This window comes from Peromyscus eremicus, chromosome 11, assembly GCF_949786415.1.
Source record: "Peromyscus eremicus chromosome 11, PerEre_H2_v1, whole genome shotgun sequence".
Taxonomy (NCBI): domain Eukaryota; kingdom Metazoa; phylum Chordata; class Mammalia; order Rodentia; family Cricetidae; genus Peromyscus; species Peromyscus eremicus.
The window spans coordinates 55,160,355-55,186,742 of record NC_081427.1 but is presented as its reverse complement, the minus strand read 5'-3'; the positions used below and the strand labels follow the sequence as shown (position 1 = coordinate 55,186,742).

Genomic DNA, 26,388 nt, shown 5'->3' with positions numbered 1-26,388 from the left:
TCCTTTTATTTTTTAAGCTGCTCACATAAAAGATGCCAGTATTCAGTGAGTGATACAGGTAGAGATCCAATCAATAAAAAGATGATTTATTAAAAAAGAACCGCCTAACAAATATTAATTTTACATGATTTCAAAATCAACACGATTATAGTTCAGAATGCCGTCGACTTTTCTGTTCACTTTTCCATTTTATGCTCATGGCTACAATATCCAGTAAAAAGAGGTTGTGCAGCTATGCCCCGGCTGTTGAGATAACAAAAGAGATGTTTTATTAGAGTGGTGGCCCTCCCATCTTAGCTCACTTCAGCAGATCCTCCCGCTTCTGCAATGATTTATAATTCTAATTTAAGCTACTCACTCCTTAAGACGGCAGTTACGCTAAAACCTATCTTACAGGTATTACTTTCTCCCCTGCGACAATGAATATACAACTTCTACCACATAAATCACTACTCCTACTCTGTAGGTGACGTTTGATTTATCGCAAAGCAAAAAGCTGAAGACACTAGTTACACTGAGTGCTGGACTTGAGTGAGTGCCTCTCACCTGACCATCCTGCAGCGGTGTGCCGCCAGTCTCTTGTAGGCCTTTCCTAGGTCAGTGACGGTTTTAGGACTCCAGAGTCTCTCACCAACAGCGCTTGCCCGAGGCCTGAAATTTAAAATATGTGTCTCCCAAGACAATTTAGGTTTCTTTTTTTTTTCCCTTAAGTCATCTGCTTAAGGAAATTCTTCAGAGCTTTCCTACTTACATAGAGAATAAGAGCCCAGGCATCCTTAAAGTCAGTTGGCATCCCTTTAATTCCTTACCATAATCTTGGAGTAAAGTTCGTGCCATCCACATATTCTCCCCATAGGCAAGCTTCTCCACCAATGACAAGTTTTTCCTCCGACTCAGAACCTGCATTAGCGTGGTTGAAGGGAACGAAGTTAAGCTGTCTAACATTGGCTTCCTTTCCATAGTCATCCCAGTGTACCTGCTCACACCCTCCTGTAAGCAGCAGAACCTTTATTCCCACCCAGGCTCAGAGGACTGCTGAGTCAGGAGGAGATCCTTTGCATAGGGTCCTGCATAATCTTGTTTCCTCTGAGTGGTGTGCCAAGAAACACAAGTTGGAATATTAGCTTCATTTTAATGGACCATGACCACTATACTTATCTTTGGTTTATATTCCTTGGTGTTGAATAACAAAACAAAAAAGAGTTATCTAAGAACTTTTTTTTTTTTTTTTTTTTGTTTTTTTTTTGTTTTTTTGAGACAGGGTTTCTCTGTGTAGCTTTGCGCCTTTCCTGGAACTGCTTTGGAGACCAGGCTGGCCTCGAACTCACAGAGATCCGCCTGCTTCTGCCTCCCGAGTGCTGAGATTAAAGGTATGTGCCACCACCGCCCGGCCATAAGAACTATTTTTTATAATTATTACTTTTGATCCTCAAAATGCTTTCTAGAGAAAGTTATAATTTTCAGTGAATTACTACTTTTGAGACTTTTAATCATACATCATTTGTAAGCTAAAGACTGATATACAAAAACTAGGCCGGGCAGTGGTGGCGCATGCCTTTAATTCCAGCACTCGGGAGGCAGAGGCAGGAGGATCTCTGTGAGTTCGAGGCCAGCCTGGTCTACAGAGTGAGTTCCAGGAAAGGCGCAAAACTACACAGAGAAACTCTGTCTCGAAAAACCAAACCAAACCAAACCAAACAAACAAAAACCTGTATCAACTAGAACTGCTAATAAAGTGGCTGAAAACCCAGGACTACACAGCCTGAAATCCACAGAAGCAAATGGTAATCTCACTTAGGTGTCTTACAAAGTTAACACACTCAAACATCTCCCAGATATAGAAAGCAACTCCATGAAAACGGAGGCAGAATCTAAGGGGGCTACTTATATATTTATTTCTTTTAGACTAGCACATTGTCCCTTCCGAAGTTAAAATGATACCAAAGCTTTATTTTTAATAAAATCAAAGATTAGACATAAAAGGGATAATAGGCATCCAGGTTAGATTTGGGAGGAGAGAATGGAAGTTATGGAGGAAGCCAGCAGTAATGATGGTTGTTTTGCTTACCTCCAAAATTAAGAGGCTCCACTTTGTAGTAGTTTCTCCAGTCTTGCCCATAGCTAATGACGTCTAGGTACCACGGAGCAGAAAGGATCGCCCGGAAGCCGGATGATGTGACTTCTTTTAGCTTCTCCAAGTACTCTTCACCCTTCCACACTTCAACCACCGTGCCCTGCTGGAGCTAAAGGTGCAGATTGCGACCGCAGCATTAGGTCTAGTGAGGACAGTCTTTAAGGCCTTGGAGTTGGGAGTAGTAAACCTAACTTTCTGAGATCTTAGAAAAAAATCATACAGCCTTCGTTCTTTTTCCTAACAGTCAGTGCCACGTGCTGTTCACTCACTGTGTGTTCATAGCTCTTCAGATTTCATCAGCCCTTAAAACTGGACTTTTAACTTTTGTCTAACACCTCAGAGACGTAAGGAACTCGGGGTAAGATGTGCACCTTGATCCCATTCCCACCACGCTAGCTAATGCTCTACTTAACTTGGAACCATGACACTATCACCAGCTCCCCAGAGAGGTAACCCTGGTAACTGGGCTTGGAAGATCCACTGTAAATAAATAAATAATAATTCCGTCAGGAAGAAAAGATGTCTTAAAAGTGTATATTGATTTTACCCGTTTTAAAACCACTTTAACACTATGTTTTTAAAAAGCTCATTTGTTGTCTGTTTTGCTCCTAAAAACAAAAATACTTCAACTTGTGAGACAGCAGGAGTTGGGGGAAGAAATGAGAAGGAGAGAGTGAGTTGCCCATATTGCTAATGGAGTCTTGTGCCCTCATACTGTGATGTATTCACACATGTGTATGGGGTAGGCTTGCCCTCCTGTCTCTAATCACCGTACATACTGTAATATATGCATACACGTGTATGGGTAGGGTTGCCCTCCTGCCCTAATCACCGTACATACTGTAATATATGCACACATGTGTATGGGTAGGCTTGCCATCCTGTTCTAATCACTATACATACTGTAATATATGCACACACATGTATGGGTAGGCTTGCCATCTGTTCTAATCACCGTACATACTGTAATATATGCACACATGTGTATGGATAGGCTTGCCATCTGTTCTAATCACCGTATTCCCTTGAGAAAGTCTCAGTGAACCTGGAGCTATGCTGGAGCCAGCAAGTCCCAGCAACCTTCTTGTCCCAGCCCTGACAGTGTTGGGTTACAGGTGCACACTAGGCCATGCTTGGCTTTGTTGTTTGAGACAGGTTTCTCTGCATAGCCCTGGCTGTTCTGGAACTCACTCTGTATATCAGGCTGGCCTCAAACTCACAGATCAGCCTGCCTCTGCCTCCCGAGTGCTGGGATTCAAGGTGTGCACCACCACCGCCTAGCCAGGCCGGCTTTTTTCAAGTGTGTCCTGGACAATTTCACATATGTATATAATGCATCCTGATTAGTCTCTCCCTTGAACCTCCACCAATCCCTACCCCTGATGACTTGGTTTGCGTGACCACTGGACAGGCGCTGTCTGTTGGACCTGGTGGGGTCACCAGTAGATACACACTGAAGGTAATGCCTCCTCTCCTTGAATCTGTCTGTAGCAGAGTTCAGCAGTGAAGACTGGAGCCCTCCCCCACCTTCCTCCATCCATCCTAACTTCCTCCATCCATCCTAACTTGAACATCCAACTTTTACAGCAGTCCTCAGGCTGGTACAGCAAGCGGTCTTACCCTCTGAGCCATCACTCCAGCCCTGAGTGGAGTTTTCAGTTCTTACCTCCACTTTGTCATCAAAAACCTCTTGCCAAACAATGGAGCTCTTCTTTAAGGATTTAATGATATCCAAAATCCTAGCATTGAAAAAATTGACCGTTACTTAGGCTCACAAAGTTAACACTCTTAAACACGCCTGTTTTCTACCACGAATGGCTTGCCATGTTGGAAGTCCTGTGTATCTCAATATAATATAGCTGTACAGAACCAGCTAAAGTGGCACAGTTGAGCAGGGTAGAAAGATAGGAAAAGGTTAAGGGACACGGGAAATGGAAAGAATCCTTCAGCCTCAAGACAACCTGAAATACGTGTTGCTGACTAAAGACTGCCCTCCAAAGAAAGTATACTTCCTTAAAATACCACAGGCAAGATTATTAAGATTAGTGATCCATGCTCAGGATAAAACATGTCTTTCCCTCTTATATGGAAAACTTAATTTTTAAATATTGATCTATATTTCTGACCTCTTCATATAGAAGCTTCCCCTTATATCTTATAGAGCACCGCTTTAAACAGTGTGATTCTGAAGTCCTCCAATCACTTCCGGGACCTCTACTGGAACACTTAGGTCCTGCCCCCTGATGTAGCTAACTCCTCGGGGATGCACCTGCCCTTCCTTCTAATTACACTCCAGGATTTCACTGTGACTTCTGAAGCTCAGCCATACATGAATGGAGATCCCTCAGGGGATGCCTCAGGGTAGACTGCTTCCACACTGGGCTTTGTTCCCTATGCTTGTGACACATCTTTACACAACAGTGGTTCCCAACCTTCCTAATGCTGTGCCCTTTAATACAGTTCCTGATGTTGTGGTGACCCCCAACCATCCCTCAACCATAAAATTATTATTGTTGCTACTTCAGAACTGTAATATTGCTACTGTTATGAATCATAATGTAAATATCTGATATTTTCAATGATCTTACAGCGGTCGAGACCCACAGGTTGGAAGAAAGGAAACTGTCACCTAGCCTGTCACGACACGTCAATAACATTCAACTATTAGCTGGCACAGATATTTAGTTAGGCAACAACGAACACTTGGAAGAAAGAATACACCACACAAAATGTAAATAGAAAGGAACAGAATGAACTCTGAGTCTCCCAAATGGATAGAGCAGAGCAAAGCCTGGAGAAGCAGTCTGCAGCCTTCTCTTCTTTTATGGGAAAAATGTGCTGATCCCCAGCAGAGCAGCACTGTCCAGTCAGACCTTGAGAACTGTCCTGTCTAGACTGTCACAGCAGCAGCCAGTCCCCTTGCTAGAAAAGGCTGGGGATAGCTGTTGCAGCTGAGGACTTTTAACTGCCTGTAATTCTAATGCAACACACAGGCGTGCACATCTCTGGCCGCTGTGCCCACAGTGTAAGCATCAAGAGAGACGCTCTAGACTTGGCCAATGGAGTGAGTCGCAGCACCTGGCTAGTGACGAGGGTGCAGGCAGCCAGGACATGGAGCCAAGTTCTCAAGACACATGACTTCTCCCTCTGTTTCAGTAGTTATTGCGAAATGCTCGCTATTTTAAAGAAAACAGTGTACAGCACTTCCTTCTTTAGTGGGTTTTCAGGGCTCCAGTTTTGTATGGAAGGGGTCGAGAAAATGAAAAAGCAGAGAACTAAGTTATAGCTTCAACTTATAGAAAAGCATTGATAGGCTTTCAAATGACTTACTTTTTCATATAAAAAGATTCCAGCCTTGTAAAATCTTTATCAAAGCCTTTTTTCTGCATGAAATTTTGGATGTTTGGATTCGATGCCCTTAAATAAAAGAGAGATGGAAATGTTATAAACATTTGGATGTGCCCAGTCTATTACTTGAAGCAGCATGTATCCAAAACACCAGTTAGACAGACCTTCAAGTACTGAAAGGAAGTCCAAGTTCTTGATTATGGGTTCCCTTAGTTTTCTAATGCCAAGTAGTTTTTCCAGAAATGACTTCCCATTTTTAGAAAGACTTTCCGTACCACCCCTCCATCCTGGCCCTTTACAAAGTTAAGGACTGACTTGAACATCCTTCCCTGTTTAGTCCTTTAGGTTTTCTGAAACAGTCTCACTATAATCAGGTTGACCTTGAACTCCCAGTACTCCACATTCATTGTCCTAACTATGGGAATTAGATATGTGCCACCAAGACTGGTTATAGATTTTGGTATTCTTTTTTCTCGAGTCAGTGTCTTACTCTGTAGCCCAGGCTTGCCCTTGACCTTGGTTATAGGCATGAGCTACCATGCCCAGCCACTGCCCCTTGATCCTTCTTCCTAAGCTTTTACCTTGTTGGACCTCTCAAATATACATTCTTTAATAACTAACCATCTCAGGAATTGTTTAAACCCTTACAAAGAGAGATGTTACCCCCTCCCTTCCCTTTTTCAATGTGGATTCTGTATATCTACACTTTAAGAACAAAAACAGAAAAAAATATATAAATAAAAGGAAAAAAATAAAAAGGTGTAGAGTTATCATACCAGCACCCAAAATCCACTTCATCTCCTCCCAAGTGAATGAACTGATCTGGAAAAACACTGCTGATTTCTTTGAAAAACTGGGTAAAGAATGTATAAGTTGTATTTAGAATTGGGTTTATAGGTCCAACCTTTTTTGTTTGCTTTCTTTGACTGTAACATGGAGTTAGAAGGCCTTTCTGACCTAGAAGAAAATACAAAGATTTATTTTTATGAGGATATTAATCACAAAGACCTGAATTTGCACATCTTTATGGTCCTCTTCTTACAATGGTGTTGGATCCCAATAAACGCCATGAGTTGAAAATATCAATAATCAGCCGGGCGGTGGTGGCGCACGCCTTTAATCCCAGCACTCGGGAGGCAGAGCCAGGCGGATCTCTGTGAGTTCGAGGCCAGCCTGGGCTACCAAGTGAGTTCCAGGAGAGGCGCAAAGCTACACAGAGAAACCCTGTCTCGAAAAACCAAAAAAAAAAAAAAAAAAAAAAAAAAAAAAAAAAAAAAAGAAAATATCAATAATCAAAATGCATCTGACACACTAACCCAGCAAGTGCCGCTCAGCACACAACACACTAGCATCTGCATTTGTGTGTCTGCTGGGGCCTGGAGTCTTCAGGACTGTGTCTACTCAATCATAGCCCTAGCCTGGGAAAAGATAAGATTCAAAGCCTGTTTCTACTGAGTATGAGACACCCTGATACCATCATAACAAACCACTGTAAACCTGATCATCTGGACTTGATGTTGTTGAAGCTATAGAAATTTTATATAGAAAAGACAACCACATTTACCAAGATTCATTTAGCAGTTTCTCCCCAGGGAGACAAGAGCTGCTTCCTCCATTCATTCCCCTTTGCTGTGTTTACGCAGCCTTTGAGGTCTTACCCACTTCAAATAGCAGTGACTCTCAAACTTTTTCTTTGTGCTTCAATACATAGTTCAGTTTCCCTGCTCAGTACAAAGAGAGACCCTGCTGCCTTTCAGTATGCCCTAACAAAAACCCAGTTCTTCTCTGGCTTCTGACAGGTCTGCTTGTGGGCCTCACCAAGCTCTGTGGTTCCTCTTCCTGGAGTCAGTTACCGAGTTCCGTGAATGTGTTTCCAGAATGTTTCTGGGTCTGCTCATTACTTTTCAAGCCCGTGTTGACCCTCCCAGTGGGAGACCTCCAGGGTCTTTCTCTTTACAGTCTGTTCCTTTCACAAAGGTCATCCCCACTCGTGACCCCTCATGATACTTCTCTACTCAGAAATTTGCACTGGTTTCCAGGGCAAGCTGATGAAGCCCCCCACTGTCAAGGGCCTCCTCCCTCGATGAAGCCCTTCCCAGACTCAGTTCCCCTTGTTTTCCGTGTCTACCCTGATATCACGAAGGACTGAACTAAATGCTAGGTCCCGGGCTGGGTGCTTTCTCTTGTTTATCTGATGCTCAGAAACTGGAGGTGAAGTGTTAACCAGCCCAAGGTTTACTCTCCAAGTCACAAAAGCAGGGTCCGAATGCAGCCAGGCTGGCACCAGAACCCACTCTTTATCACCACCTGTAGCATTTCCTACAAGGTTTCCACTCTGTTCCCACCACACACTCTCTTTGAATGCCTTTCCTCATGCCATTCCCTTTCTGTGCTCTCCCAAAAACATGCCAATCAATAAACCGGAACTAAGTTATCATGGTCTACTTATAATCGAGTTTTCTGCTTCCCCAAATTTGACACATGAGGTAGTATCCAGACAGTGACTTAGAAGGGACACAAAAATCTGTACCATTCCTGCTACCATTGCACAAACCACAGTTAAGAACAAAACTACCAAACTATTAGGAGACAAAGGATCTCAGATGCCCCCTTTTCAACCTGTAAAGCAAACTCCTTACCTTTTCCCCAAGACTGTGTATGTCCAGGGGTATCAAATTCTGGTATTACTCGAATCCCTCGGAAGCGGGCATATTCAAGCACCGTATGGACATCGTTGGGTGTGTACACATGAGACAAAGAGTAGCTCCCCTGTAATATTCAAGTTAAGGTGTGCGAGATGGGTTTGGTCCTGGAAACCATAAACAATTCCCTTTGCACGCCGCCACCGGCCAGTTTTTCTATTCTCACAGGGTGGTAAACGGTCCCGCCTAACACTGGATGATTTCTGGTTTCCGAGTAGGAATCTATAAAAAACGGTGAATTTCTGCCCATTGAATTCAAGATTCACTGGTGGGACTGTCAGTGCCTTCTGCTTCAAGAATGTCCACAGTTACTTCAACTTCGTGGAAACTGACATCACAACAAGCAAAATGTCTGCCTCCAGAGTGAAACTCTGGTAAACACTGCCCACGTCAAGTTCAGAATCCAGACTCACCCGTTATTACAAACACAGGCTTCTGTCTTTCAGTCTCTTTAATATCACCTAAAAATTCAACCCCAGATAATAAGTAACTCAATTGTGTTTAAATATTAACTCAGTCTCTGTGTCGCTTGAAGAGTTAGCACTGGTTGTAAGTAATGATGAAGGACCAGTGGAAGATAAGGTTTGGCACCTGTCTCAAAATATAGGCTACACATGCTCAGCTTGTAGAAATCATCTTGATCTCTGAACCCCAAATCAAAATATAGGGGACATGTGAATTGATACTGTGGAATGTAACCAACAAAACCAAGACAGCAGATTCTATTGGTTTCTTCAATAACAACAATTTACAAGAAGAAAAGAAGGGAATTAGCAGGCACATTAACATCCATAATGCATGGACCAGAAGAGGAACAGACACATCGGTAAATATGAGCATTGACGGCTGACTAGATAAAACCAACTCTTTCCACAAGTGAGGTAAGTCTGGAGTTTGGTTTAAAATAGCGGGTCGGGGGAAGAGTAGTGTCTGCAGGTGACAGCAGAATTCAAGCCCAGACAATTCTACCCCACACACTGATTGGTGGAGCCGAGTACTGCATGAACTATTCTGTCCCTCTGTGCGTTGGAAATTGCATATAAAAGTAGAGCAGAAGCAGCCACCACATCAGCGACTCACTGCCACAACCTTCAGCCCAAATACATATTAGAGTTAGAACTGTGGCCAGAAGACAGGAGTCCTGACAGGGCACGCAGCTTCTCTGGATGTCCGATGACATTCTCTACTATAGGGAGATTAAGTGATGAGACCCAAGGACGACCTCCCCACCTCTAGAGTAGTCCATTTGAACACTCAACAGATACCACTAATGGGGTAGCACAGGCCTGTGATCCTAGTACTTGGGAGGAAGCAAGAGGTCCACTTTCAAGGTCATCCTTAGCTACTAGGCAAGTTCAAGGCATCCTTGAGATAGTGAAGACCCTGGCTTTTGTTTTGTTTATTGAGCAGTCTCTTTGTAGTCTTGGCTGTTCTGGAACTCACTATGTAGACCAGGCCTCCCTCCAGCTTACTGAGGTCCTCCTGCCTCACCTCCCTAAAGGCGTGCACCACCACACCGGGCCTGAGACCCCCTCCTCCCCTTACAACATAAAAAAAAAAAAAAAAAAAAAAAAAGCTCATCTCTAAAATGTCCTACTTTCTATGTTTCAGAGGGGAAGAAAAGTAGGTCATTTACATGTTTCCAAACCTATTTAAAACAAATATACCGGTAGGCAAGTGAATATCTTAACTATGTTGTTCATGAATTGCTCAGGTCTTCTACATTAAGCTTTTAAAATATGCATGCTGCTCCCAGAGACTGTTTATATTTATAATAACACTCACAGTAATGGTCTTATTATTACTTGTAACAAGTACAAAAAGATTTATGGAAACAAAATGCTAATTACATACTGGTTCCATTTATAAGAAAACCATTGAAGCTACGATCCTCCAATGAAGCTATGCCAAGGATTTTTGTACACAGATGGCGTGAATGACTCACCTTATTGCTTAGCTCAGGAAAAGTGGTACTCTGGTAAGGGAAAGACTGGTCGTCCACTATGTGCCAGTGAAGAACATTAAACTTGTTAAAAGCCATGGCATCCTGAAAGCAAACACGGGAAGAATTAGGTACCACAGGAGAAGACAGTCCGGATTGTAGCTGCCTACACTGGGATTGCTTCCGATTCATGCTTCTTTTTATAGTTCATTTTTTGCAAAGAAAGAATGAGGAGCGTATGAACTCATATGTGGTCCAGTCAGCACACCTCTATTAAAGCCCCACACAGAGCATACACATTGTATATAGGAAGTTGTGATATTGCTGCATAGGAGAGCAAGCTTATGAATTTATCATTATTTCAGGGTCTGCCAGGAATAGGGGATGAAGAGGCTGAGACCTCTTAGGGAGTTGAGTACAGAAGAAACAAAGCATTTATTATGTGATTATCAAAGCTTACACTTTCCACATATATGAAAGTGTAAGCTGGCTTATATGAATATATATAGGCATATGTGGCCTATCATATATGAAACATATATGATAACCTTGGCAAATGAAATTCATTCTAGACTCAATATAATGCCAAGCCAATGCCTAGAGAAATTCTGGGCACCTTGGTATATTGAATGTAATGTATACCATGAAGGAATACACTGTACTTTAAACTGTAGTTTAAGGGATAAAACTACAGTTTATTCCTTAAAACTGATTCTAAAAAGAATAAAAAAAAAATACAGGATAGATTTGTGCTGCCAGATGATGCAAATGTATAGCCTCCCTTCTCTCTATTGGGACTAAAGGGACTTGGCTGATGGCGGATGGGAGACATTTAAGATGACAGGGTTTTTATTGCCAGAGAAGGGAGTTACAAATAAGTAGTAGTAATTGGGATTGACTAATATAAACTCATTAATTTTTAATACAGACCGGGGGTTTGTAAACTTTACATAAAGGGTCAGATAGTAAATATTTCAACTTGCAGACCAGGTTTCTGTTGCAGTCACTCCACCCTGACAGGTGTAAAGCAGCATGCAACAATGCATGTGTGTGTTCCAGAACAGATGGTCATAATGTTGTGATAAATGTTTTCAGGGTTTTTGCATGGCTCCTGCTTCCTAACTCCCTCCCAATGCAGGTTGTAAAAATTAGGGCTTCTCTTCCCCAAGACTGGTCACAGGCACTAATTTTGCTGGAGTTCCTGTCTTGGAGCTGGGCTTGACGAAATTCTCTGACCTATCTGGCGTGATAGTAGGTCCCAAGACCCTCCTTCTTCCGGAGGGCCCTGTCCTGTGGCCTGCAGGGAGGGATTCTGCACAGAAGAGAAAGGATGCTGACACTGCACGCCTTCTGGGCTTCGCTCAGTCCCTCTCTGTCCAATCACATTCCACATGGTGCTTGTGTTTCGCCACGCCTTTGCAGTGAAGACTCCATATAACCCCCAAGGACAGGTTTCAGGGGCTTCCACATCTCCAAAACCCAGGGAGGTTCCTGGAGAAATGGGCCCAGAGAGGGCAAGGGAGCCCTGCTCCCCAACCCCAACCCTGAGCACCTCCAGCCCTTGCAATGTCCTTTATAATACAGTGACAGGTGGTTTCTAAGTTCTGACAGACACTCTAGGAAATGACTGGAACTTGAGGGGGGAATTATGGGAACCCTGATTTGTAGTGGGTTCCCATAATATCACAAGCATAGGTTAAAAACTCTTGGAGCTTGTGTCTGGCATCTAAAGTCGGAAGGGAGCGGGGTAGCCTTGAGGACGTCAGCTTCTGGGATCTGACACTGTATCCAGGTAGACAGCATCAGGACTGAACTAGAGTTGAGGACACCCTGCTGGTGCTGAAAAAAAAAATCCTTACATCTTTTCAAATCACAGAAGTCGTCCAGATTAACTGTGGTTTACAAAGGTTAACTACCATCTCTCCTGAGCCACAGCAACAACTTAACCAACTCCTGATGGAGACGGAGAGACACAGAGAAAGATGTACACACGTGTTCATATACATATATTAAACACATACAGGTACACTTCCCAGCTGTCTGGAGAGTCAGGAGGTATGCCCACCTACAGCCCAAATCTGGGTTTTGAAATACTGGCCACTGAAAGGGTTCCTTAGGGGAGGGGAGGAAGCAAGCCTGAATCTAGACTGAGACCAGGCTATGTAAGCCTGGGCTATCCTGGTGCCAGAAGTACAGAGGGACTGAGGGGGACATCTCACAAGAACAAGCAAACCAGCCTAAAAGGGCTTCTGATGGCCACAGAAGGGCCAGTTTGACAGTTTTACAGGGGGGTTAACGGGTTACAACCCATGAAGCAAAACGATAACCCAGACTGACAAAATAATGAGTATTCAAATGAAAAGGGACGCTCTGCCTTACTATAAAAGGTAATTTACCACTAGTAAATGCTAAAAATGCTGGAATTAGGGAAATCACCACTTAGTGACTGGTCAAAGCAATAACCTCCTAACTTAGGCAAGGATCAGCTATAAGTGAGCACCGAGGAGATACGGGGGTTTTACATAGTCCCACAATTTCTTCCACAGGGCACTTGATCAACACAAAACACCCTAAGGTTAACTTTCCAGTGGAGAAGCGTGGCGGATGACCTCTCAGCCAACTTGAGTGTACATTACCCACATTACCCGTAGTGAGACAGCGTACCACCCGACACTCTCTGGGAACACAGGCCCCCTCCTGCTTTATTCTTGCCCCAGGAACTGAATCTCATGTAAAACAGATGACCTAAGATAGCTTCTAAAAGTAACTGGCCTGTACTTTTCTAAAATATCACAGTCTTCCAAAATGAGGAAGGAGAACAGCTCCAGACTGAAGGCCACTGAGGAGCTGGAACACGGAACAAGGATATCACAGATCCCGCTGGGTGCTGTGCCGTAGCCAGCCATGGAATCTGCCCTGCAGGTAGACTGGGGGCACATGCTAGCAGCTTCCTGCTCCTGACACTTGCACTGAAACTATTTTGAGATATGTTCCTTCTTTTAATAGGAGACACAAACTAATAGTAAGGTGTTTTGAGTCACCCATTGCATGGACCCATCAGGCATTCCAATAGGAAGAATCAGGCAAATATAAGCTTAAGGAAGTTGCACAAATATTTAAAATTTTTCAATCATGGGCTGGAGAGATGGCTCAGAGGTTAAGAGCACTGGTTGTTCTTCCAGAGGTCCTGAGTTCAATTCCCAGCAACCACATGGTGGCTCACAACCATCAATAATGAGATCTGGTGCCCTCTTCTGGCCTGCAGGTATACATGCAGGCAGAACGTTGTATATATACTAAATAAATGTTTAAAAAAAAATTTTTTTTTTCAATCATAAGCTTTAAATTCGTATATTCTCGATGAAAGACTATATGAAAGTTCTCTGTAGTCTTCTAAAAAGTTTAAGCAGCTTAGGGAGTCAGCTGGCAGGTGGTAGTTGGGGGGCAAAGCAATGAAAATCTCCCAGGAAAAGATGATTATGATCAACCTCCTTCCTACCCACTCACTACCCCAAGCTTCCATATTCTTTTAGAACATTTCCAAAGGGAAAAGCCTCGGCCTGACCCCTTTCTACATCATCTTAAAAAAAAACAATAGCTAGAGTGATTTAGCCATTTTTCCGGGTTATGTCTAGACCCCAGATTGATGAATTCAATCATGTACTTTGGCCAATGGCAGTATTTAAAAATGCCTTTCTCTGCTGGACATGGTGGTACACACTTTTAATCCCAACACTTGAGAGGCAGAGGGAGGTAGATCTCTGTGAGTTCGAGGCCAGCCTGGTCTACAAAGCGAGTTCCAGGACAGCCAAGGCTGTTGTTACACAGAGAAACCCTGTCTTGAAAAACCACCAAAAACAAAAAAACAAACAAATAGAAATCAAACTGCCTTTCTCACTAAATGTAGATAATCCCATGGCTGAGGCAGGAGGATTGGGAGCTAATAGGCAACCTGGGCTACATACCAAGGTCCTGGATTAAAAAAAAAAAAATTCTCTTAACAGTCTTGGCCAAATTCATGTAGTCTGTGAAAACAGAGGAGATCCACTCATTTCACAGGGGGAAACATTCTTCCCCGGGGAGGGAGCCAGGCAGTGCTTAGACTTGATAAGAAAAACAAGCCCTCCCACTCCAGCCTACAAGACAGCAAGAGATAACTGAGGAAAGGAACCTGAGGGGCAGATCTTCTGGAAGAGCAAAGATCTAATAAAGCAATTACCTACCAGAGTTTTTAAAATTGTCTTCATGGGCAGGTAGTGTCTGGATGTATCAATTAAAATTCCTCTGTGAGGAAACCTTGGAGAATCAGTAATAGTGCATTTGCTGATGGTGAACTAGGAGAAGAAGTAAATTTTGATGAGCTTTAGAATGTTTTTCTCAAGTTCAACAAAGACTACAACTATATAAAAGTACTGGATAACAATTTAAGACCAGGGGCTGGAGAGATGGCCCAGAGGTTAAGAGCACTGGCTGCTCTTCCAGAGGTCATGAGTTCAATTCCCAGACCCACAGGGTGGCTCCCAACCATCTGTAATGAGATCTGGCGCCCTCTTCTGGCTTGCTGACATACAAGCAGGAAGAATACATATACAGAAAATGCAGGAAATTTGTAAGATAAATATATTGGGAAAAGCAGCTTTCAGAGGGGCAGCTGGGCAGGCGACATCTTAACAGTGGTGTCTACCCGGGTTCAGTAAGACAATGGGAATACTTACAGCCCCCAAAGAGTCTTGGTAAACTAACTGGCTAAATGTCTCTAAACCTGGGGGAAGCAAAAGACATTGTGTTACTTACAAGATGAAAAACTGAACTGAAAAGTAACGTCCAAACAGGCTCATGACCACAGGGTGAAGAGTTAAAGCAAGTACGACATCCACACTTTCTAAAATGCAGTGCTCTCCTCTGCCCCCGCCTCCCACCTGTCTGCAGCACACCTCTAAACCTGCTGAGGGCTCTAAACCCACAGGCAGAGGAAACTGGGAAAGACAGATACCTGTTCCCGAAGGTGGCAAGAAGGCATTGGTGAGCCCAAACCAAAGCTGAACCACCTGGGGCCACCGAGCCACGTATTACAGCCCAGTGTCGGAACAAGGTCCATGAACGGAGTCGTGTGAGGAGATTTCTGAGTGCTTGTGAGAACACTCCAAGGAAGCAAGACAAGAGTCTTGTGACCTCCGTTTCTTCAGAGAACTGTTCTGGGATCATGCTTTCGTGCTTCTCCCAGGTATAGTGAATAGGGAAGGAGTTTACTTCAGATTATTCCTTATAACTGACTATTGTTATTTGTATCTCTCTATGGAAAAACATGTTTCCGCCACGTGAGCCTTGCCTACCACATGCAAGGACTGCCCGTCACTTTATACTCTGAGGGTTAAGAGTCACATGAGTGAAGTGTCCGATGCTCAGAATAAACACCCACCCCCCAGATGTTTAAAAGGTCAAATGAGGAAGTAGGAAATCTGAGTAAATAAGAACGGTGTACTGAAGACCGTTTGCATTTCTGATCTGGTTCAGACCTGAGGAGATTAGTGGTGTGAGGAAGGATGCCCAGGGGCCTGGCTTGAACCCCTCAGCTGCCTGGGATTCACTGAAGTGAGTGAGACACAAGGTCTCTGGGGTTCAAGCTGGGGCATCTCGGGTTGAAGGAATCTAAGTGATTGGCTAGTTTTTCACAGGAAATAAAGAAGGGGGACCCAAGGTGGCATAGTTTTGCTGTGCTTGATTTTACAAAGCAACATATGATAATATCCCTCTACTAGAGACAATGAAATTGCACAGAACTTACCTCGTAATGCTCCCCAAACACTGTTGGCCTTGAGGAAGGCCACTGGTTCTTGCACAAGTAGAGAATCTGTGGGGTAGGGTTGGTGAACTTTGGTTAATCCCAGAGTGATGATGCACAGTCGATTTTCCACATTCACCATGGGCATTTTCACACCATTTTTTTTTTTTCTCTTTCCTCCAGCATGCCCCACTCAGATTCCTTCAACTCAAGATGTCCCAGCCTGACCAGCCCAGAGACCTTGTGTCTCACTCACTTCAGTGAATCCCAGTGGCGTAGGCCAGGCAGCTGAGGGGTTCAAGCCAGGCCCCTGGGCATCCATCCCACCCACCACTAATCTCCTCGGGTCTGAACTGCCAGATTAGAAATGCAAACAGTCCTCAGAACTCACAGTCCTTATTAATACTTCCTACTTCCCCCAAGGCGAGTTCACTCCACTTCTCCTTCATTTGTCCTACCTCCCCGCCCCTCGATGTCATCTGAAATCGCCTTTTAAGACTTGCTTTCTAGCTCCCTTTACCTAAATTCAGTTTCATCCTACTCAATAAGAAGTCTACAACCGCCGGGCGGTGGTGGCGCGCGCCTTTAATCCCAGCACTCGGGAGGCAGAGGCAGGTGGATCTCTGTGAGTTCGAGGCCAGCCTGGGCTACAGAGTGAGTTCCAGGACAGGCTCCAAAGCCTACAGAGAAACCCTGTCTCGAAAAAACCAAAAAAAAAAAAAAAAAAAAAAAGTCCACATCCATCAAAAATGGGACTCCAACCAGGCATGGTGGGTGGGAAGGAACAGGGCCTTAATCCCAGAGCTCAGGAGGTTTAAGGCATGAGGATCATAGGTTCAAAGCCAGCCTGGGCTAAACAGGAACCCTGTCTCAAAACAAAAACACCCAAAAGAGTATAGAGTTCTGTGTAGTTGGCTGGGCTGGGCCAAGAGGGTCTTATCCTTCAACTTTTGGAATCAGACTCTGCCTAAGTTTGACCAACAGTAATTTTAGTCTCAATGCAGCCTGGGGCAAGGTGGGCACAGAGGGTACAGACAGTGAAAGCTGAACCCTTTCAGGGACAGACTGTACCACAGAAGAGGCACGTGCGGTTGGAGCATAACGATTTAGTATCATATCACCTGGACTGGGTCATCGCCTTCTACCTCCTGACTGTCAGAAGACAGGGGCGGGCAGGCAAGGACAAGATGTGTCAGTCACGTGACATGCTCAGCTGACAGTGTTCTACCAGAACAGCTTTTCTTGTCACAAGTCCACAGTGCTGAGTGAGCGGGACGCCAGACTTAGAACTGTTTTTGCTACCGTGAGTGCAATTGAAGAGGCCTCCTTTTTCCCCCGAAATAGCTGAGGTCGGGCTTATAGTTAAAAGGATCCTGACTCAACTCATCAAATCATATATAGGAGTTAGATTTAGCTGCTAAGTATTCAGACAGAGCTATGGAATTTTAACTTCAAAACCAAATCAGTAGATCAGGTAGGGACTCGCCTTTGTGTGTTGGGGGTTGGGTAGGAGGTGATGTCTTGACTTTTCAACTATCTCCTTCTGTGCCTATTTGCACTGTGAATACCTTTGTTTTAGAGGGTATCTATACAGATATCAATAATTAAAATACTTGAGATGCTCATCCAGTTCTCTCTACCTCCCCCAAATGAAATTCTATTAGTTCTTTTCCTGGGCAATTGTATAATGAAAAAAATAAAACATTCTTTATCTGCAAGTTCCTGTGTGTTGCTGTATAAATGGTATATTCCCCTCCATGCTGTACAATTTCCTTTGTCCAACTCAGCAGTTTGTTTTGGTAAGTTCTGCAAGTCTGTCTGTCTGTCTGTCTGCCTGTCTGTGGATTAACATCTATCTGTTCAGCCAGTCCTCTACCAGCTGACAGTGAGCTCATTTTGTTTATAACTCTTCGTTATAAGTAAATATCTTTGGTGTATGTGGCTACCTCTCTACAGGAGAAATTGTTTCATTTCTAGTTCTCAGGGTATGCCTGTCTTTATTTTTAATAGAGGGGGTTGGGATTTTGCGTCTGTGATGCTGGCGAATCTCCTAAACACTTACCATAAGAAGCTTCCTTTTGAGAATATTGTTCACAGAGCTGACTTAAATAAAAGCTCACTCTTCAGTTTCAGTGCACCCTGTTTTCTAGAATCTACCATGGGTCGTCTATATTGCTGATGGTAATGGACAGCAAAGTGTCCTTGGCAGTGCGGTGGCCATTTCTAGCTCAATTCAGACTGCAAAACTTACTTCCTATAGCATCTACGTGCCCATTATCCACTAAAATCACATGGCTAGCGTTGGTAAATTACTTACTCCTCTCCCAAGGACAGCTAGAGAATTGAAAAGAAATGAAACTATTTCCCTAAGGTGTTGGGGAATATTATTTTAAGGTGTTACTTTTGTTTATGTTACATTTGTTTAACTCTGTGAAGCTGTGTTACTGTGCCTGTCTAAAACACCTGATGGTCTAATAAAGAGCTGAATGGTCAATAGCAAGGCAGGAGAAAGAATTGGTGGGGCTGGCAGGCAGAGAGACTATATAGAGGGAGAAATCTGGGAGAGGAGAGATCTAGGAGCGAGAGAAGGAGGAGGACACCAGGGGCCGGTCACCCAGCTACACAACCAGCAATGGAGTAAGAAAGGTATACAGGACTAGAGAACGGGAAAAGCCCAGACAGAGGCAAAAGACAAATGGGTTAATTTAAAGTAAAGAAAAGCTGGCAAGAAACAAGCCAAGCTAAGGCCAGACATTCATAATTAAGAATAAGCCTCCATGTGTGATTTTTTGGGGAGCTGTGTGGTGGGCCCCCAAAGAGACAAAAATTCAGGAAACATCCAACAACACTAAGAGGGATGTATTAAGAAAGCTCATCTGGGGGCTGGAGAGATGGCTCAGTGGTTAAGAGCACTAGCTGCTCTCCCAGAGGACCTGGGTTCAATACCCAGCACCCACATGGCAGCTCACACCCATCTGTAACTCCAGTTCCAGGGCTTCTGACCCCCTCACACAGACACACATGCAGGCAAAATACCAATGATCATACAATAAAAATAAATTTAAAAAAAGATTCTGACTCAAAAACAAAGGTAAATAAATGAATAAACAGAATGCTAATAAACAACATAATTTTAAAAAAAGAAAGAAAGCTTCTCTGTGTTGGAGGGGAGACATGGGTGCTTGGCCACCTGTAAAGGAGCAGTCCAAGGGTACAGGGGTCACTCTTGCTCCATCTCTTCACATTGTGGCTCTGACTCCTCGGTGGCATTCCACACCACTGCCAGCCAGCACACCCTGCAGAGAAGGTATGCCCCAGGATGTGGATACAGTCCCGTGGGCAGCCTTGTCTGGTCTGTAAGATGCTCTAATTTGCCGGGCCGGAGAGACGGCTCACCACTTAAAAGTACTCGCTGCCCTTCAGAGGACTGCAGCTCAGATCCTAGCACTCAGGGTTGGTGGCTCACAACCACCTGTAACTCCACGTCAAGGGCTCTTATGCCCTCTGTGAGTTCCTGCAGGCACGTGTGTGCATGTACACACACATATATATACATACATACATACACACACACACACACACACACACACACACACACACACACACACAATCTTTCAAAAAGACAAAAGAAATAGCCTAGCCTCAAAAATGAAGATTAGTCTAATTCTATCATACAATAGTGGAATACTGAGGTATTAGAAATTATGTCACAAAAGAATACTTAATAGTTATGTAAAAATATAAGTCAAAATCCACACGTACAGAGACTCCCATTTTCTTTGTCCTTTTTCTTTTTTTAAGATAAGGTCTTACCCTAGCCCAAGCTAGCTTCAATTCATTGCAGTCCTCCTGCCTCAGCCTCCCAAGTGCCATGCTCGGCTTATTCCCATTTTCATATTAATGTTTGTATTCATAAAAAAAAAAATGTGCTTGCAAACATACATATTGGACACCTGAAATGGCAGTGGGCTGGGATGATGGACAGGCGAGCTCTTCTTCCTTCCATACCTCCTCCTGAACTTACAAGTTTTCCACAATGACTACATTTTATAATAGGTACTTACAGGACTCATCTGAAGATATATTAGGGAAGGAATCACACTGTGACTCAAGGGTAATTGTGACCTGAAGTCGCTGTAACTGTGGTTCATCTCCAGAGATAGCAGGGCTATGATGCCACTTGTAGGAACCAAAAATGTAGTTGTAGTATCTGTGGGAGAAATCCGTTTAAGTGATGAACCAAATGGTATGTTTGCGCTTGCTAGTGGACACAGAAGTCAGCTCTCAATTCTCTCCGGGGGTTTTCAGAACTGTTAGGGCAGCGGTTCTCAACCTGTGGGTCGCAACCATCAGAAAACATTTCCGACGGTCTTAGGAACTGAAATACTGCTCACTAGCAAAAATCACAGTTGTGAAGTAGCAACAAAAATAGATGTATGGTTAGGGGTTCCTAAGACCTTTGGCTAGATATGTTTTCTGATGGTTTTGAACCCACGGGTTGAGAACCGTTGAGAACCCTGCGTTAGAGGACCTTTCTGGAAATCCTCAGGTCCAGAGCTTCAGATCAAACTTTCTGAGATGAGATTCATAGGAGGAAATTTAGAAAGCTCTTTCACACTCCACAGGTACTGTACACACGGTGCACAGAAACACATGCAGGCAAAACATCATACACAGAGAAACGAATGCATACTTTGTAAAGTTACCATGGAAAAATTTTGTATGTATTTTACCATAATTAAAAACTTAGGGCTGAAGAGATGGCTCAGCAGTTAAGAGTACTCACTGGCTGCTCCTCTAGAGAACCTGGGTTCAATTCCCAGCACCCACCTGGTGGCTCATGACCATTTATAACTGGCCTTCACAGGTACTGTACACACGTGGTGCACAGACATCTTGCAATCGAAATGCCCATACACATAAAATAATTTTTCGTTGTTTGTTTTTCAAGACAGGGTTTCTCTGTATAGCCCTGGCTGTCCTAGAACTCACTCTGGAGACGAGGCTGGCCTTGAACTCAGAGATCTGCCTGACTCTGCCTTCTGAGTGCTGGGATTAAAGGCGTGTAGTACCACCACCACCACCTGGCTATAAAGGAATACCTTTTTTAAATTAAAAAATGAAAAGGAGCCGGGCGGTGGTGGCGCACACCTTTAATCCCAGCACTCGGGAGGCAGAGCCAGGTGGATCTCTGTGAGTTCGAGGCCAGCCTGGACTACCAAGTGAGTTCCAGGAAAGGCGCAAAGCTACACAGAGAAACCCTGTCTCGAAAAACCAAAAAAAAAATAAATAAATAAAGAAAGAAAAAAAATAAAAAGGAGCTAGCAGTGTAGCTCAGTGGTACAGCTTTGTCTAGTATGTGCAAGGCCCTCCCAGTTTGGGGTAGGGTAGGGTAGGGTAGGGTAGGGAGGGCTGGGGTAGGGTTAGATGAGGGAGGAACCGCTAACCAGCTTTAAGAGCTGAGGTCTGAGTTAGGTGCTAGCTAGCCTTCCACTTAAGAAAAGGATTGAAGCTGTTCTTTTAAAATAGGTGTTCCAGGCCAGACGTGGTAGTCCGCACCTTTAATCTCACCATTAAGGAGACGGAAGCTGTTGTGAGTTTGAGGTCATCCTGGTCTACCTGAGGCCAGCCAGGGCTACACAGTGAGACCGTCTCTCAAACAAAACCAAAACACAAAATAGTGCCTTCTGTTTAGTAGTTTTTGGGGGGCTGAAGAAGCAACCTCACCGACCAGCATTGTTTGTGATGGGGCTTGGGCTCTTAATGATAGAAGGCACAGTTTGTATGAATGTACACTACCCAGAGTTCCCGGAATAACCCTGCATCTCCAGAGACTTCCAACCCTACCATGCTGGCCGGAGTTACTAGGCCACAGCCGCATGCTTTCAAGGTTAGCCATGTTTTACAGCCAACTTCCAAACAATGCCCGGTGCAATTACTAGCTGCTTCTCATACAAGCCACAAATTAGTTGGGCAAATCCTTCAGGTATTAATTACCTGCACTTGTTTCGAGATGCCAAGCCTGTTTTCAAACCACCTCACAGCTGATTCAAGCCCTTGTAACTGTTGTATCCATTAACAAGTAACTTAACGCCTGCTCAAGGTCATATCTAGGGGGAAGGAAACTCCAGCTTTACAGTCAGCCCTCAAGCAAGCAAGCTAGCAAGCAAGCAAGCAAGCAAGCAAGCAAGCTCTTTTTAAAAGCTGTCCACTCTAGCGACTGAGTCACCATCCTAAACATCTCAATACCACCAGCCACTTTGGTTTAACGTTTTCATGCCACCTGGACCATAAGCATTCTAACCTGTTAGCAATTCAACCCCAGAAGCTCATTAGAGCAGGCTTCCAAAATAAGGTGATAATGCCCTCCCAGTTCCACAAATGGTAAGCAAAATAGTAGCCTTTCTGTGGCAGAAGGCACTGCTGTTTCTGCCAGCAACGCAGGGCCTCTTCAGGAGAAGCTTAGGCACCCATCCTTAACTTGGTGTTGCATTTCCTCCGGACAAAATTAAGTAATAGTTGAGTTCACCAAGCAGACAAGATCTGAGAGCGAAAGCTAGCTGCACAACTGGCCCCAAATTACAGTTCCCTGGAGCAGTCCCGCCCACACAGGTCTTGCACTGAGGGGGGCAGAAGGTGCCACATTCAGGCATCGCTCCAAATGCAACCTAGCCTGCACTCAATACGGTTGGGGTGCCTGCCTGGGGGCGGCCCTCTGCGCCCTCTTCGGCAGAGCTTGAGAGGGCTGTAAAAGATGAGGCGCTAAATAAGGCAAAGGGTTTTAGGGAACCTGGTCGAGGGGAAGAAGCCAGGGTGGTGAGGAACAAGAAGAAACGCGGGTATTTATCTAAGGGCCATTTGAAAGCACTCAGATTTGAACACCTAACATTAGGTATGGAACACAGTTTGGAAGGGAGGGGTTTCCCCACAACGCTCCAGCGTTAAGGCCTTTTTTCAGAGCTGGAGAAGATAGCTCAGAGGTTTAGAGCCCTTACTGGTCTCACAGAGGACCTGGGTTCGGTTCCAGTACACGCACTGGGGGCTCACACCAATATTCCATGTCCTCAAGTGTCTGCGGTTACCTCTACACCTCGTGGTACACAAATTCACGGAGGCTCGGCTACACTTAAAGAAAAAATAGAAGAGATGAAAGACATCTGAATTGTTGCCACCTATGGGGAGGATGGAACTGAAAGCAACAGTCAACCCTGGAGAATACCTCGGGCCCTCAAAAGGTCCTTACCTAAGCCCTGACGATGCTCTCATTGGCGGCTCACAGGAGCGGATAGGAGCCACCTTCCCCTCCCTATCTCCGGAGCCATCTCAACTGCCCTTCCGAGGCCAACAAACAACAAACGGACTGATGAAAGCTGCACGTCCCACTGTTATCCTGCACCCAGATCAGGGACCCTGAGCACCCAGGGTGCGCAGGAAGCAGCATGGGCAGGTCAAGCCTCGGGCTTCAGTCTGCATAGGTTAGACCTGCCCTGCTGTCTTGCAAACCTGTGAGAGCAGGTTGCCTGGTGGTCCGTCTCTCTGCCCCAGGTCCCCTCCCGGCTGGGTGAGGCTGCTTACCTCCGGAACGCCTCCTGCAGCAGCGAGCAGAAGGGGTCCGCGGTGGAATTGGGGCCGTGGACGAAGACGAACTTGTCCGGGGCGATGTTCAGCAGTTGCGGGGACAGCTGCACGGAGCGCGGGTACGGCCACAGCGCTGGTCCCTCCTGGGCCCGGCCCTGCGCCGCCTGCGCCGCCAGCGCCGCCAGTACCAGCAGCAGCCCGGGGAAGAGGTGCGGGCACTGTCGCATGGCTGCTCCGAGGTCTGTCCCGGCAGTCTTCGGACCTGACTTCTTGCCCCGGCTGCAGGGAAAGAAGCGTCCGTGGCCCGGGTCACCGAGTCAGATGACCAAACTTCCTCCCCGTCCGGGCTCCGCCTCTGAGCCGGGAGCCGCCCGGAAATTGGGCCGGGCTGGGTACCGAGGCGGCTGCGCATCCAGCCGCGACACGCGGTGTCCCACGAGCGAGCGCCCGTCGTGCCTGGAGAACCCCAGCCTCTGCTAGACCGAAAAACAGGCGCTCAGGCATCACCTGTTTCTTCCTCTACGCCCCCCACCCCACCCCCAATGGTGCCTTTGCCACCGAGTCTAGATGGTTGGTGCGCTCTGATTGATAAAACCTCCTAGTCAGAATTCCCTAGAAGTGACTTTGGAACGGATGGTAGGTTACAATTTATTCATGAAAATAAAAAACGGACATTTTTTTTTTTTTGAGCATTTAAAACTTCAGAAGACGACATGATGGACCATGTTAATAGTAAAGTGATACAAGGAGATTAATGTCGACGTTTAAAAAGATTAGACAGAGCGAAAATGCATCAAAGATCATAATAGGTCTAATCACAGTACGACGGATGGGAAGAGAACTTGAAAAACAGATGTTAGAAGATTACTCAGTGAAAGACTCTGGGGGGCTCTTCCAGAGAATCGATTTCCAGCACCCACTTGGTGGCTCGCAACTGCCAGTCACTCCAGTCCCCGGGAATCAACACCCCTCTTCTGGCCTCCGACGGCACCAAGGTCTGCACGTGGTGCATATACGTACATACAGACAAAACACTCATACACATAGGATAAACAAGACATTTCTAAATGTTCTTAAAAGGAAGATGGCTAAGGGGTTCAAAATTGGGTTGTGTCCCAGTACCCCGCATCCCTAGTTATGAAAAACAAAAGAGGGAATAATCCACTTATAATAAATTCCTCAGAGCAACTTACATATTAATTTGTGCCAGGCCTCTCTGTATGTAATATTTGGACATAAACACATCTAGATATAAGCAATGTTACCAGACCCTGTGTCTCCTCCCCATCATCTTACCTCCAAGTTTCCTCCCTTAGCTTCATTTTCAGGCAGGTTTTCTCCACATGACGTCATCCTGGCAGCTACCAGGGGTCAGGGCCAACTCCTCACAAGAAAACACATGTCCAACCTCGTTCACGTCTCTCCTGATAAAACCACATTCCCAGTCAACAAGCTTGATTTCATAACCTGTGGGAGAAAGCTAGTGGATTCCCCCCCCCCCCCATCAGCAGCATGGATGGAGATATGAACAGGCGTTTTGTGAATGCAAGGAGAATCAAGTGCCAGGCAAACCAAAGCCACATGTATCCACAGCAAGTAGTCCGAAAAGAGAGTTGCAGGAAAAAAACTTCCAAAAGCTGTTATGGTAGGTACATGCTGAAAGTCGAGTTCTTCCATGAAAGCAAACCTCAGGGTCACATTACTCTCCCATTTCCTGTAAGGAACATAAATTTGCAGTGTCTATTTGTGTTGTTGAAATTACCATATACACAATGACATCACCTTACATGTTAGTTATCTATTGCTGTGTAACTCTAAACAGGGTCATAATGAGACGATGCATATCACACACCTGTCTTTGTTAGTCAGGAATTCAAAAAATGCAGTTTAGTGAGCTGAGCTCACAGTCACCCGATGATGCTGTGTCTTCCTTTCCAAAACTGTATGTACACAAAGCGGAGTGTGTTTTCATCGCATGCCTTAGTCCCAGACTTGGGAGGTAAAGGTAGGTAGATCTCTCACTTTGAAGCCAGTCTGCCCTTATACATAGGGAGTTCAAGACCAGCCAGAGCTACATAGTGAGACCCTTCTCAAAAAAAAAAGTTAACAAACACACAATTGTGTGTATGTGTGTGTAAGTAAATATAAAGCGAACTTCTTCCTTAACTAAAGGTCTATGGTCTATAAACAAGTTATTTGCCCCTCTCTGCTCAAAATACAATGGTAAAATGGGCACAGAACAACCAGTAGGAACTCCAAGAAGGAAACAATTCTACTCCAAGAAGGAAGCAGGAGGCACCAAGTTGTCTGTAGCAATTCCCAAGCCAAGCCAGGCAAAAGTTGAAGGATCCTTGATTAGGATTGAAATTCTGGGCACACTTTTCTGAAGCTCTCACCTCTGGGCAGTTCTGCCTGTCGACTGTTCCATTTTTAATGACAGATGTGCCAGCATTAGACTGGGTTTCTCAGTCTCCTTTCTACTAGCTGAACTTTGAGGCATGTGAGGACCCATTAGATGGTATGTCTGTACCTTTGAAGCTGATAGTCCTCCTACTGATATAATGCCTTAAAAAACTTTATGGAGTGCGGGGCAGTGGTGGCACATGCCTTTAATCCCAGCACTCAGGAGGCAGAGGCAGGAGGATTTTTGTGAGTTCGAGGCCAGCCTGGTCTACAAAGTGAGTTCTAGGACAGGGTCCAAAGCTACACAGAAGGACTCTGTCTTGAAAAAAAAAAAAACCCAAAAAAACAAAAAAAAAAAAACAAAAAAAAACCCCAAACAAACAAACAAAAAACCCCAAACAAACAAACAAACAAAACAAAACAAACTTTATGAAGGAATGGAGCTGGATCTGACCCCCAAGCCTCCTCTCAGAGGACTAGCTTTCATCGTACTGGAAGT

At 44.8% G+C, this 26,388-nt stretch overlaps 1 protein-coding gene across 1 annotated transcript; it reads right to left on the bottom strand.

Annotated features, from left to right (window-relative positions):
- Positions 1 to 65: 65 nt before the first annotated feature.
- On the bottom strand, positions 66 to 23,805 carry Hexb (hexosaminidase subunit beta). The gene is made up of 14 exons (XM_059276264.1): positions 23,484 to 23,805; positions 19,973 to 20,118; positions 15,912 to 15,977; positions 14,842 to 14,888; positions 14,350 to 14,460; positions 10,130 to 10,231; positions 8,122 to 8,251; positions 6,259 to 6,439; positions 5,465 to 5,551; positions 3,801 to 3,873; positions 2,069 to 2,243; positions 810 to 900; positions 547 to 651; positions 66 to 243 (listed from the first exon to the last, which is right to left on the bottom strand). Exons 1-14 carry the CDS (start codon positions 23,711 to 23,713, stop codon positions 177 to 179), a joined length of 1,611 nt encoding a protein of 536 aa, XP_059132247.1. The 5' UTR covers positions 23,714 to 23,805; the 3' UTR covers positions 66 to 176.
- Between the last annotated feature and the right edge of the window lie 2,583 nt (positions 23,806 to 26,388).